This window comes from Athene noctua, chromosome 3 (assembly GCF_965140245.1).
Source record: "Athene noctua chromosome 3, bAthNoc1.hap1.1, whole genome shotgun sequence".
NCBI classification, from domain to species: Eukaryota; Metazoa; Chordata; class Aves; order Strigiformes; family Strigidae; genus Athene; species Athene noctua.
Window position 1 is genome coordinate 29720418 of NC_134039.1, and position 13247 is coordinate 29733664.

General features: G+C 54.8%; 2 protein-coding genes across 2 annotated transcripts; both read left to right on the top strand.

The window, feature by feature from the left end:
• The first annotated feature begins 1066 nt into the window (after nt 1-1066).
• Nucleotides 1067-1942, top strand: H1-0 (H1.0 linker histone). The gene has a single exon (XM_074901353.1). The coding sequence runs from the start codon at nt 1225-1227 to the stop codon at nt 1795-1797; it is 573 nt and encodes a 190-aa protein (XP_074757454.1). The 5' UTR covers nt 1067-1224; the 3' UTR covers nt 1798-1942.
• A 5326-nt stretch (nt 1943-7268) lies between these two features.
• GCAT (glycine C-acetyltransferase) lies at nt 7269-13219 on the top strand. Its single transcript, XM_074901354.1, has 9 exons — nt 7269-7505; nt 7583-7713; nt 8318-8419; nt 8947-9093; nt 9395-9549; nt 11287-11369; nt 11749-11920; nt 12348-12469; nt 12874-13219. Exons 1-9 carry the CDS (start codon nt 7304-7306, stop codon nt 13023-13025), a joined length of 1266 nt encoding a protein of 421 aa, XP_074757455.1. The 5' UTR covers nt 7269-7303; the 3' UTR covers nt 13026-13219.
• The last annotated feature ends 28 nt before the right edge of the window (nt 13220-13247 follow it).

Below are 13247 nucleotides of genomic sequence, written 5' to 3' on the forward strand. Positions count from 1 at the left end.
GAGGTGCTGGGGTTCACCTACAAGCACTACGGGGCATGTCGGTGGACACCAGGTGGCTGCATCTGTGTGTTTTTAAGAAATAAGGGGAGAAATATCATCTAAATCCTATGGGCAAGATGATAGTAGCTGCATTTAATCTACCAGGAACAGCCAAACACTCAGCTGGGAAGGGGTGGCTGACTGTCAGTGTTATGTGACCCCTCACAGTGTTGTGTGTGTCCCCAAAAAGGGGACAGCCTGTCATTTGTGACCCCTGCCACCCTCATGTGAGGGCTGAGCTGATGTCCCCAAAGCACCTGGTGGGGTGCAAAGGGGGCAGAGGAGGGGGACAGAGACATTGGGCTGTGGGGTACTGCTGCTGAGCCTATTCTGAGCCCAGTGCTCCCCCTTTTCTCCTTGGTGTCCCCCGCACTGTTTCCTCTAGTGTCCCTCCCTGTCTCCCTAATGTCCTCCCCAGTTTCTTGCCGTCTCTCCTTGTGTCCCCCCTCAGCATCCCTCCCTGACCACCAGCATCCCCCCTTAAATGTCCCTCCACATGTCCTGATGTTGCTCCGTGTCCCTGCCATGTCCCTCCCTGTCTCCCCAGTGTTCCCCCATGTCCTCTCCCAGTATCCATCCTTGTCCCCACCCAGTGCTCCCCCCAAGTGCCCCTCCTTGTCTCCTCCATGCCCACCCCAGTGTCTCTCCTTCTTCCCACCCAGTGTCTCCCCAAGTGCTCCTCATCCTGCTGTTGTCCCCTCCAGTGTCCTTCCTTGTCCCTATCCACTATCTCCCTAAATGCTCCTCCCTGTCCTCCAGTGTCCCCACGCAGTGTCCCCTCCAAGTGTTCTTCCTTGTCCCCCAGTGACTCCCCCAGTGTCCACTCCAAGTGCTCCTCCCTGTCCCTCAGGTGTCCCTCCTGGTGGCTCCAGTGCCAGCCCGGCGGGTCGGGCCGGGCCGGGGCGTGGCGGGGGGCGCACGGGGACACTGCCGGCGGCAGGCGGGTGCCGCGCGCGCGCGGGGGGCAGTCCTCCCCGCGGTCCGCGACACGCCTTTAAGGGTGCCTGCGGCGGGCGCGGCCGTAGAGCCGGCGGCGGCGGCTTCTCGCGGCGGCTCCGTTGCCGTTAATCCCCACCACCGCTCGCTTCCCAACCTCTCCCCGCCCAGGGTTGTTGGGGGTCCCAGGGCGGGCCAGGCTTCCCGCCGTGAGGGGATAGCGGGCTGTCGCGAGGCAAAGTGCTAACCATGACAGAGAGCCCAGCCTCGGCTCCGGCTGCCAAGCCCAAGCGGGTCAGGGTGCCGCGGCGGCCAGCGGCCCACCCCACCTACTCGGACATGATCATAGCAGCTATCCGGGCCGAAAAGAGCCGCAGTGGCTCGTCCCGCCAGTCCATCCAGAAGTACGTGAAGAGCTACTACAAGGTGGGCCAGCACGCCGACGCCCAGATCAAGCTCTCCATTCGTCGCATGCTCGCTGCCGGAGTCCTCAAGCAGACCAAAGGAGTCGGCGCCTCCGGCTCTTTCCGCTTGGCCAAGGCTGACAAGGCAAAGAAGTCACCTGCTAGGAAGAGGAAGAAGGTGGCCAGGAGATCCGTGTCACCTCGGAAAGCAGCTACGCCCAGGAAAGCCAAGTCGCTGGCAAAGAAGCCCAAATCTGCCACCAGGAAAGCCAGGAAGAAGTCAAGGGCCAGCCCAAAGAAAGCCAAGAAGCCAAAGACTGTTAAGGCCAAGTTGCTGAAGGCATCCAAGCCCAAGAAGGCAAAGCGGTCGAAAACCAAAGCCAAGTCCAGCACCAGGAAATCGCCCAAGAAGAAGTGAGAAGTCTGGAGGCATTTTGGTACTCTCCCCGTTGGTTTCTGTAAATAGCTTTTGCCTTTTATTCCTGTCTGGAAATAGCTAAAACAAGGCAGCTAATGAAAGAAAAAAGGAACATCTTTGGTATGGAGAGTTCCCATTTCTAAGAGTTACTGGTCTGGGTTTTTATTTTGATGTCTCAGAATTTCTTGTGTGTGTCGATTGTTTTTTTTAATGCTGGGCTGCTTGTTGTGTGTTAGGAGTGATGGTGACTCTGTGTCTCTGTCAAGGCCATACAGGATTTCAATTCATGATCCTTCCCCAGCTCCCGGTGGGTTGTGTGTTTGCTAAGGCTGGGCAAAGACTCTGCCTGTGTCCAAGGGGCAGTGGAAACATACAGCTGCAACAGCCACAGCCCTCCAAGGAGGAGGAAAAGGGGCTCCCTTCTCCCTCCTCCACCACTCTGGCAAGGTGTGCTGGGCTGCTGGGTGTGAGGTCTGGCTGGTGCTGGAGATAACCAACCAGCCGGGCAGGTGATGGGGCTGCCCACCCACCTGTGGAGCTGCCACTGCTCTGCTGGGTGGTGGCAGGAACGGGATGGAGGAGGCGCAGTGGGATCAGGGTCCATCCATGTTTGCTTTCAAGGAGCTGGAGGTGTCCAGCAAGCAAGAAGGGGTTGATCCCTGGGGAGAAAGGAGAAACATGGCTATGAGTGGCTTTGCTCCCTGGGGAGGAACTGGCCCCAGCATGGCAGTGGGCAGCTCTGCAGGCAGGCTGGGGCAAGCAGGACTGCTGGGCACACCCCTGCTGTCACCTCGGGGCTCTGGCTTTGTGCCCAGTGGGGGCTGGCATGGCTCCAGGGCCTGCCTGGCCCCTGCCAAAGCCCCTCCCCAGGCAGAGCTAGGTGGTCCTGACAGCAAGGGCTGGTTAGGAGTCTGTGAGCAAGCCCTACAGCTCAGCCAGGATCTGAGCCTCAGGCACAAGGTGCCCAAAGTCCCTTGGCTAGAGACATCTAAACTCCTTGGATGTCAAGATCCCCAACCACATGGGTCAGGAGCTCCAAAACCCCAAGGGCTGTGGGCGTCCAGTCCCCTTGGCCTTGCTGTGCCTAAATCTTGTGGGCCCAGCATCTTCACGCTCCCTGGTGGTAGCTCCCAGATCTGTCGGCCTGATGATCCTAAATCACTTGGGCAGATGGTGCCTGAGCCTTTTAGCCATTGAGGATTCCAAATTGTGTAATTCAGAGTACTGAAGTCCTTGGCCTGGAGGCACTTAGTCCCTTTGGGCTTTGTTCCTAAAACCTGCGGACCAAAGGCTCCCTCTAGGCTGAAGACTCTAAACCCCTTTCAAGAGCCTGGTGCCTAATCCTGGACATGAGGGGCCTAAACCACTCTGGCACAGGATTACTGTCAGCTATAGTGGAGGATGAAGATGCTGGATTCCAGCTGGACTCTTTGTGTCTAAAACTGGTGAGCCTGTGGGTCACAAACCCCTTTGACCAAAGGCATTTAAATTCCTTGAGCTCAGGTTCCTAATCTCCTTCAAGATAGTAAGTCCTAAACCTCTCAGACCAAAGGATCCTTGGTGACCTCAGCTGGATGCACCTAAATCCTACAGAATTTCATCATAGAATCATCAAGGTTGGAAAAGACCTTGAAGATCATCCAGTCCAACTATTAACCTCACACTGACAGCTCCCAACTACACCATATCCCTCAGCACTATGTCAGCCCGACTCTTAAACACCTCCAGGGATGGGGACTCCAGCACCTCCCTGGGCAGCCCATTCCAACGCCAACAAGCCATTCTGGAAAGAAATGCTTCCTAATATCCAGTCTAAACCTTCCCTGGTGCAACTTGAGGCCATTCCCTCTTGTCCTATCACTTGTTACTTGTTTAAAGAGACTCACCCCCAGCTCTCTGCAACCTCCTTTCAGGGAGCTGTAGAGGGCGATGAGTCTCCCCTCAGCCTCCTCTTCTCCAGACTAAACACCCCCAGTTCCCTCAGCCGCTCCTCGTACAACCTGTGCTCCAGACCCTGCACCAGCTCCGTTGCCCTTCTCTGGACACGCTCGAGTCATTCAATGTCCTTTTTGTAGTGAGGCGCCCAAAACTGAACACAGGAATCAAGGTGCGGCCTCACCAGTGCCGAGTACAGGGGTCAGATCCCTTCCCTGTCCCTGCTAGCCACGCTATTGCTGACACAAGCCAGGATGCCATTGGCCTTCTTGGCCACCTGGGCACACTGCTGGCTCCTGTTCAGCCGGCTGTCAATCAACACCCCCAGGTCCCTTTCTGACTGGCAGCTCTCCAGCCACTCCTCCCCAAGCCTGTAGCGCTGCTGGGGGTTGTTGTGGCCCAAGGGCAGCCCCCGGCATTTGGCCTGATTGAAACTCCTCCAGTTGGCCTCAGCCCATGGCTCCAGCCTGTCCAGGTCTCTCTGCAGAGCCTCCCTACCCTCGAGCAGATCAACACTCCCACCCAACTGGGTGTCATCTGCAAACTGACTGAGGGTGCACTCGATCCCCTCGTCCAGATCATCAATAAATATGTTAAACAGGAGTGGCCCCAACACCGAGCCCTGGGGGACACCACTCGTGACCAGCTGCCAACCAGATTTAACTCCATTCACCACAACTCTTTGGGCCCAGACATCCAGCCAGGTTTTTACTCAGCAAAGCGTGTGCCCATCCAAGCCATGAGCAGCCAGTTTCGCCAGGAGAATGCTGTGGGAAACGGTGTGAAAGGCCTTACTAAAGTCAAGGTAAATTACATCCACAGCCTTTCCCTCATCCAGTAAGCAGGTCGCCCTGTTGTAGAAGGAGTTCAGGTTTGTCAAGCAGCACCTGCCTTTCATAAACCCATGCTGACTGGGCCTGAGCATCTGGTTGTCCCGCATGTGTTGTGTGATGGCACTCAGGATGAGCTGCTCCATCAGCTTCCTGGGCACTGAAGTCAAGCTGACAGGTCTGTAATTTCCCAGATCATCCTTCTGACCCTTCTTATATGTGGGTGTCACATTGGCCAATTTCCAATCAGTCAGGACCTCCCCGGTCAGCCAGGACTGCTGGTAAATGATGGAAAGCGGCTTGGCGAGCACCCCAGCCAGCTCCTTCAGCACCCTCGGGTGTATCCCATCTGGTCCCTTAGACGTGTGTGTGTCTGTGTGATGCAGCAGGTCACTGACTGTCTCCTCCTGGAATGCGCGGGCGGTCGTTCTCCCAGTCCCTGCCTTCTGACTGAAGAGGCTGGATTCCCTCAGTACAACTAGTCTTGTCATTAAAGACTGAGGCAAAGAAGGCATTAACACCTCAGCCTTTTCCTCATCACTCGTTGCCATGTTTCCTCCTAGATGCAGGGGATGAAGGCTCTCCCTGGTCTTTCATCTGCTGTTGACATAGAAACATTTCTTGTTGTCCTTGATTACTGAAGGCAAATTAATTTCCAGCTGGGCTATAGCCCTCCTGATTTCCACCCTGCATAGCCTCACAGCCCCTTTGTAATCACTATGTGTGGCCAGCCCCTTCTTCCAAAGGCTGTAAACTCTCCTTTTCTCCCTGAGTTGTAGCCAAAGCTCCCTGTTCACGCAGGGTAGTCTTCTCTGGTGCCAACTTCTCTTACAGCACTGGAGACCGCCTGCTCCTGAGCCATTCAGACTTTGTTATTAAAGAGCGCCCAGCCTTCCTGGACCCCTGTACCCTTCAGGACCATCTCCCAAGGGATCCTGTCAAACAGGTGCCCAAACAAGACAAATTCAGCCCTTTGGAAGTCCAGGATGCCAGTTCTATAGCCCCCTCTCGGCCTCCCTAAGAATAGAGAATTCTATTGCTGTGCCCTAGTCGGCCTCCAACCGCCACATCATCCACCAGTCCTTCTCTGTTCACAAAGAGGAGATCCAGCAGGGCACCTTCGCTGGTCAGTTCACTCACCAGCTGTGTCAGGAAGTTATCTCCCACACATTTCTTGAACCTCCAGGACCAGTCCTACTCTGCTGTGTTGTATTTCCAGCAGATGTCTGGAAAGTTACAGTCTCCCACAAGAACAATTGCTGTAGTGGGCACCCATAAAGGGTTGTGAGGATCCAAGTTACTCACCTGTGCTGCAGACCCCAAACCGCTCAGGTGTGGCCACCTAATGCTCCTGGCCTTGATCCTCAAGGTCCACAATGGCTCTAAAATCCCTCAGGCACTAGTACATGACCCCCACCACTAAAAGTTCCTAAATCCCAGGGGTGAGGGTTTCCCCAAGTCCCTCAGGCTCCAGACATCACTGGGGGGGGAGCCTCCCCCCCACTCCAAGAAAAGCCTGAACAGTCCAACCTGGGTAAAAAACTGTCTGGATGGCCGGGCCCAAAGAGTTGTGGTGAACAAATTTAAATCCATTTGGTGGCCGGTCATGAGTGGTGTCCCCCAGGGCTCAGTGTTGGGGCCACTCCTGTTTAACATCTTTATTGATGATCTGGATGAGGGGATCGAGTGCACCCTCAGTCAGTTTGCAGATGACACCAAGTTGGGTGGGAGTGTTGATCTGCTCGAGGGTAGGGAGGCTCTGCAGAGAGACCTGGACAGGCTGGAGCCATGGGCTGAGGCCAACTGGAGGAGTTTCAATAAGGCCAAATGCCGGGGGCTGCCCTTGGGCCACAACAACCCCCAGCAGCGCTACAGGCTTGGGGAGGAGTGGCTGGAGAGCTGCCAGTCAGAGAGGGACCTGGGGGTGCTGATTGACAGCCGGCTGAACAGGAGCCAGCAGTGTGCCCAGGTGGCCAAGAAGGCCAATGGCATCCTGGCTTGTGTCAGCAATAGCGTGGCCAGCAGGGACAGGGAAGGGATCTGACCCCTGTACTCGGCACTGGTGAGGCCGCACCTCGATTCCTGTGTTCAGTTTTGGGCGCCTCACTCCAAAAAGGACATTGAATGACTCGAGCGTGTCCAGAGAAGGGCAACGGAGCTGGTGCAGGGTCTGGAGCACAGGTCGTACGAGGAGCGGCTGAGGGAACTGGGGGTGTTTAGTCTGGAGAAGAGGAGGCTGAGGGGAGACCTCATCGCCCTCTACAGCTCCCTGAAAGGAGGTTGCAGAGAGCTGGGGGTGAGTCTCTTTAACCAAGTAACAAGCGATAGGACAAGAGGGAATGGCCTCAAGTTGCACCAGGGAAGGTTTAGACTGGATATTAGGAAGCATTTCTTTACAGAACGGCTTGTTGGCGTTGGAATGGGCTGCCCAGGGCAGTGGTGGAGTCCCCATCCCTGGAGGTGTTTAAGAGTCGGGCTGACATAGAGCTGAGGGATATGGTGTAGTTGGGAGCTGTCAGTGTGAGGTGAATGGTTGGACTGGATGATCTTCAAGGTCTTTTCCAACCTTGATGAGTCTGTGATTCTGTGACCTGCGAGAGCTGGGGGGGGGGGGGGCGGGACAGGGGCGGGGCCGGGGGGTTCCAGGCTCCTCCTTCCCGGCACGCCGGCGCGGGGGCGTGTTCCTGGCGGCCATTGGTCGGTGGGGCCACGCCCCCTCGGGGGCGGGGCGGCGCGGCGGGATGTGGCGTGGCGCGGCAGTGCGGGTGCTGCGGGGCGGCGGGGCCGAGACTTCCCGGGCCGCTTCGGGAGTGGCGGCAGCTGAGCTCCGCCGTCGGCTGGAGAATGAGCTGGAGGATATCCGAGGCGCCGGCACTTGGAAGAGCGAGCGGGTCATCGCCTCCCGCCAAGGTCCCCACCTCCGCTTGGCAGGCGGCGGAGCTGGTGCGTACGAGGCGGCGGGGGAGGGCTCTCCACTACGACGCCCGTGGGCTTCTCTCTTTCTCTTTGTCTTTCCCCAGGGATCCTCAACTTCTGCGCCAATAACTACCTGGGGCTCTCCAGCCACCCCGAGGTGATCCGTGCTGCCGTGGAGGCCCTCGAGAAGTTTGGCGCTGGGCTCAGCTCCGTCCGCTTCATCTGCGGTACCCAGGTACCGGGGCAGCATCCCCTGCTCCCGGGGAGACTTTCTCAGGGCTCTGCTCAGACTCCCTGCTTGGCACTCACATGCGTGCACAGCGCTAAGATACAGGTGGCAGGGCAGAAGAAATGGCCTGCCAAGTCCCTCCTAGCCCAATATCTGGAGATATGCCAGTTTAAACCATTAAAACCCCCTGGAGAGCAAAGAAACAAAACACCCCTCTGAATTTAGAAAATAAATGTCTTTTTCCCTCCTTGAGGGTCAAAATTACAGGGACTCTGACTTGAAACGCCTCTGTCAAACATACTCTGGTGTATCCCCACTGGAACCCATTCAGAGCCCCAGTTGGGTTAAGTGCAAAGAAAACTCAGAGCTGCTCCCCCATGGGTGGGGATCTTGGAGTCTCCCTGCTGTGCTTCTGGCATCCAAACCCATAACCACATTTTAAGACTCTGTTTGCAAACACTTTCTGAACACAACTAACATCTCTCACACACACCCCTTTTCTGTATAAAACCTGGATGTTTCCTCCCATTGCAGTCAGTGTCTAACAGCAGCAGGCAAGCGAGAACTTGTGCTGCCCCAGTGGTGACGCTCACTCCTCTCTTCTCTTTAGAGCATACACAAGGACCTGGAGGAGAAGATAGCGCGTTTCCATCAGCGGGAAGATGCCATTCTCTATGCCAGCTGCTTTGATGCCAACGCTGGTATCTTTGAGGTTCGTAGGGCTTTCCTCGATGTTGTGCGTGGAGGAGGAAGGTGTTGGCGATGTGCCTGCCATGCCTTCCGGAGGCTCTGATGTGAGCTTTGTGCCACAGACAAGATGGCAGTGACTGGTGATGGAGAACCTTGACTTGGTGCCCTTGGACTGGGGGAGCCACGCAGAACTGGTTAATTAACCCTCACCTCCCTCTTCACTAGCCAGCTCTAGGTTTTGGGGAGGGCTTCTGTTTCCTGGGGGATTTGTACTCCACTTTGAAGTGTAGGCAGGGGGAAGGGGTGTTCCCCCAGGCTTGCTAGGGAAGGAGAGGGAGGTTTTGAGCTCAGAAGTCACAGGCAAGAGCCTGGCCTAAGGAAATCAAGGTATAAGGTGGCTGGGAAGAAGAGTGGAAAGTTTAGAAGTGCCAGGAGAGATGTGGCAGCTGCAGTCAAATGCAGCTTTGTCCTCTGCACTGAGAGGCTGGAAGATCTCGGTGAGGTGGTGCCCTGGAGCAAAGGGTGATCCTTTCTGTTTGGCGTGGCCAGGCTCTGCTGACCCCAGAGGATGCAGTGCTGTCGGATGAGCTGAACCATGCCTCCATCATTGACGGGATCCGCCTGTGCAAGGCTAACAAGTACCGCTACAAGCACATGGACATGCAGGACCTGGAGGCCAAACTGCAGGATGCGCAGGTACGGATGTCTGCTCCCACTCTGACTTGAGGGTGCTCACTTAGCTGTGCTACCTGCACAGTAACCAGTCCTGAAGGATAAGCTCCGCCTTTTCCTGTGCCATATGCATTGTTTTTGCTGATAGGCACAGGTAGGCATGGATGGGTAAGGTGAGGAAGCAGCTGGTTGCAATGCAACCTCCCTGTCTTGGTTAGGTGTATCCACTCCCTACAGGAGTTGGACTATGTCCCAGTCTCCTTCTCCAGCCCCTCTCCTCAGGGTGACATCTTCACCCTTGGGAATGCTGGTCTCCCTCTCACAGAAACATCGTCTGCGGCTGGTAGCCACTGATGGTGCCTTCTCCATGGATGGTGACATCGCACCCCTGAGGGAGATCTGCCAGCTGGCCCAGAAGTATGATGCCCTGGTCTTCATTGATGAATGCCATGCCACAGGCTTCCTGGGACCCAATGGCAGGTAAGTGGCTGTTTCAATCCTGTTTCTCCCCCTGACCCCAGATACCTCTGATGCAAGGTTAAGTTGCTGATGACCAACATATTTTTGTGTGGGGACTCCTGGAGCCACCATTTCTTGAAGACTTTGCACCCCACCTTTGGGGCACCCGAGGGGATTGAAGGGAGATACTTTAGCACTGACCCATCTTAATGTGACAGCTGCTTCTTTGTGTGTAAGGGATGATGTGACTATCTCATTTGCCTCTCCTGGCAAGCAGTTGGACTTCCTGATTTCTGAATCCTTCTCCTCTCAGATATCACTCTCAAATGCTTGGGTCTTGGGGGTTTTGTGGCGTTAGCTTGCACAGATTGATTAATTCCCTTAGTGCAGCTTTTTCCTCCATCCCCTGAAGATCCTCCAGGTGCCAGGCAGTGCATTTGCTTGCAGGTGTGTGCTGAGAAGAGATGCTTCATGTGCTTGTTTTGTTCAGGCATGTGAGCGCCAAGCATTCTGTTGCATGATCCTTCCTGCTGGAAGGTAGAGACCCATGTGAGGCCACACCTGTAGGAATAAGCGGTGGGTTCCTCCTCAGATGGAGGGATAGTGCAGGATGAGGAGAAGGCCAACTCTGAAAAAGCCAAAAGTTGCTCTATGAGGAGCTCCCTTCCAGCTCTCATCTCTAGAGAGAACTCATGTGTGAGGCTGCCAAAGCCACATCAAGCTGTGAAATGGGTGAGAGGTGAGAACTAAGCAAGAAAACTTGCCTCATTTTCTCACATGGCAGATGTTTCATCCTGGATCAAAATAATGGTGCAAGAAACATCTTTTAAGAGAAGGGATCCATTTCTGGTGGCACTTCATCACTAACAAGAAGTGGTTGTGCTGACCCTGTGGTTGTACTGAGCTTTCTCAAATTTAAGTCTTCATAAAGAAGAAATCATAGGGTGGGCTGTTTGTCTTGTAATCTTCCTTCCTTGGGGCATGGTAGCCATCCTGTGCGTTTAGGTAGACCTTGTTGCTCTATCCCTGTGGGCTCTGTGGTCCCACCAGCTGCAAAACTATCTGACTGCACTGAGGTGTGTAAGTGCACAATGGCTGGAGGAAGAGGGAACAGTTACTGAGCGCTTCATGAGTTGTGCTAGTTTCAGTTTGAACCCAATGCTGTTGTCTACAACACTGTTTCAAGAGACCCAACAGAGGAGCTGTGTGGCCATGCCCCATCCTGTCTTTTTTGGGCTGGAGGATGCAAAGCTGCAGAGCACATTTGCCACATTTGGTTGGTTCCACTAGCGTAGGCCTTGACATGGATGCTTTACGCCTCTGTGTATTTGGGACAGCACATCAGTGATGTGCACAGCCCACCTCAGAGGACATTGGCTACTCTAGCCAGGCAACTGTTTTTCCCTGGCCTGTGCTAATGGTATGGTGTGTCAGAGGTGTGTGTAAGACCTACATCAATGGCTAGTGCTCTGTTTGGCCTATTAAACTTCTGTGGGGGAAATGTGAGCATTTTCCCATCTGTAAGGGATGAAGAACCCATTCTCTTAATTCCAGAGATCCCAGTTTAGGCTTTCTTCAGGAGGAGGGAAGGTCAACACTTGGGTGGAACTACCACAGGGGGGTGTTCTTCCTTTACTAGAAGAGGGGGCACGGGAGATCTGTCTGGTGGTGCTTTGTTTCCTGTGAGGCATCAGGTGTAGAGCAGCTTCCATGGTTCATGCTGTCACAGCTGAATATGTGACATGCCTTTTTCTACAGGGGTACTGATGAGCTTCTGGGAGTGATGGACAAAGTCACCATCATCAACTCCACCCTGGGAAAAGCTCTTGGAGGAGCTGCAGGTGAAGATGTTTTCCTGTCCAAGACCCTCCATGCCATAAGGAGCTCCATGGCATCATTTTGATGTTTCCTTCCTCTGCCTAATGATAGACCAACAAATGCATGTTGTCCTCTTCTACTGGTGGCATGAGGCTCAGTTTGGGACGCTGGTGCAGAGTCAAGGGAGGTCCTGCCACGTGCCTCTTCCACTGTCATCTTCTCCATGCATTTTCCTTTGGGGTCGAGGTGGAAACTCTTGGTAAAAGGCATCAGCTGTGATTTTTTTAGGCCTGGTTTCACTGAAATTCCTGCTGTAGGTGACGGGTTGGCTTTATCGAGGGGCCCCCATCTGAACAGGTCACCCTGGGATGCCTTGTTCATTTCTCTTTCCTTCATCTGCAGGCGGATACACAACTGGCCCCAAACCCCTCATCGATTTGCTCCGCCAGCGTTCCCGCCCATATCTCTTCTCCAACAGCCTGCCCCCTGCTGTGGTGGGCTGTGCGTCCAAGGCCCTGGACCTGCTCATGGAGAGCAATGCCATTGCACAGTCCATGGCTGCCAAGACCCAGCGGTGAGGGGCCATACTAGTGTGGGAACAGGGGGAGACATTTGTTAGGAATGAGTTGTCCACCTGTGTTTATTCACTTCCCCCAGCCCCGGTGATAGCCACAAAGGCAATTTGCAAGTCATAGCCAGTGGGTGCTCAGGGGAAACCATATGACGTGCGTCTGGGTGTCAGACAAATGTGTGGGCAGATGTGTCACATCTGGATGCTTTGCATGCTGGGATACATCTGCCCCCCAAGTAGCTGCAGTTCCATGGAGCAGGAAATGGCAGAAGGTCACTTCAAAAAGAAATCCTTTCCCTGTGCAAAAGATGCAGGTGGAGCAGAAACACGCTCAGCCCTCAGTGGCCAGGCCACCTGGGAGAAAGCAAGGCAGCAGTCCTCAAGGACAGGGTTGACAAGGTTTTACTCATCCTGTCATTCTCTTCACCAGGTTCAGAAGCAAGATGATGGCAGCTGGCTTCACCATCTCAGGGAAAGACCACCCCATCTGTCCTGTCATGCTTGGGGATGCTCGGCTGGCTGCAGTCATGGCTGAGGACATGCTGAACAGAGGTGAACTGGGGAGGGAGCTCTGGATGCAACAAATGCCTTGAGAGAAGGAACAGCCAGTGGTGGTGCCACCACCATCCTTTCTCCAGAGGATGTTCCTGCATGAAATCTGTCATTTCTATACCCTTCAGCTGTAAATGTCCTCCTGGTTGCCCAGATGTTGGTTGCTTCACTTTCTCTTTTGGGGGGGGTTTACTGAGCCCTCTTGTCCTGCCATGCTTCACTCCATCCCCATCACTGGTCCTAACCCTCATTTCTATGCTTGGGAGCAGAGCCACTTGAAAACCCTGAAGCCTGGAAATGCTTACTGAGAGGGAAGAGAGGATCTGAAATACTTTCTATCACCCACTACCACCTCTGCCTCCCTCCGTCCCAGCCAGCTCTGACTCTTTGTATTTTCTCCCCAGGCATTTATGTCATTGGCTTCAGCTACCCCGTGGTCCCCAAGGGAAAGGCCCGCATCCGGGTCCAGATCTCAGCTGTGCACAGCGATGAGGACATTGACCGCTGTGTGGAAGCCTTCACTGAGGTGGGACGGAAACACAGAGCGCTGCCTTGAGGGGCCAGTGAACACCTTCTCCAGCGCCCTTCCTGCCTACGACCTGTGCCAGAGGAAAAGGATTGAGCAGCATGCTGCCGAAAGCAGGACCGGTCCTCAAGACATTGCAGTCTGTGGAAGGCTGTGGCTGTTGGCAGCATGCTGGCAGGAGCACTGGCAACCATATCTTGTGCATTAAAGGTGTCCTTCAGTGCCACGGATATTTGTCTGGCTCTTGTTTTC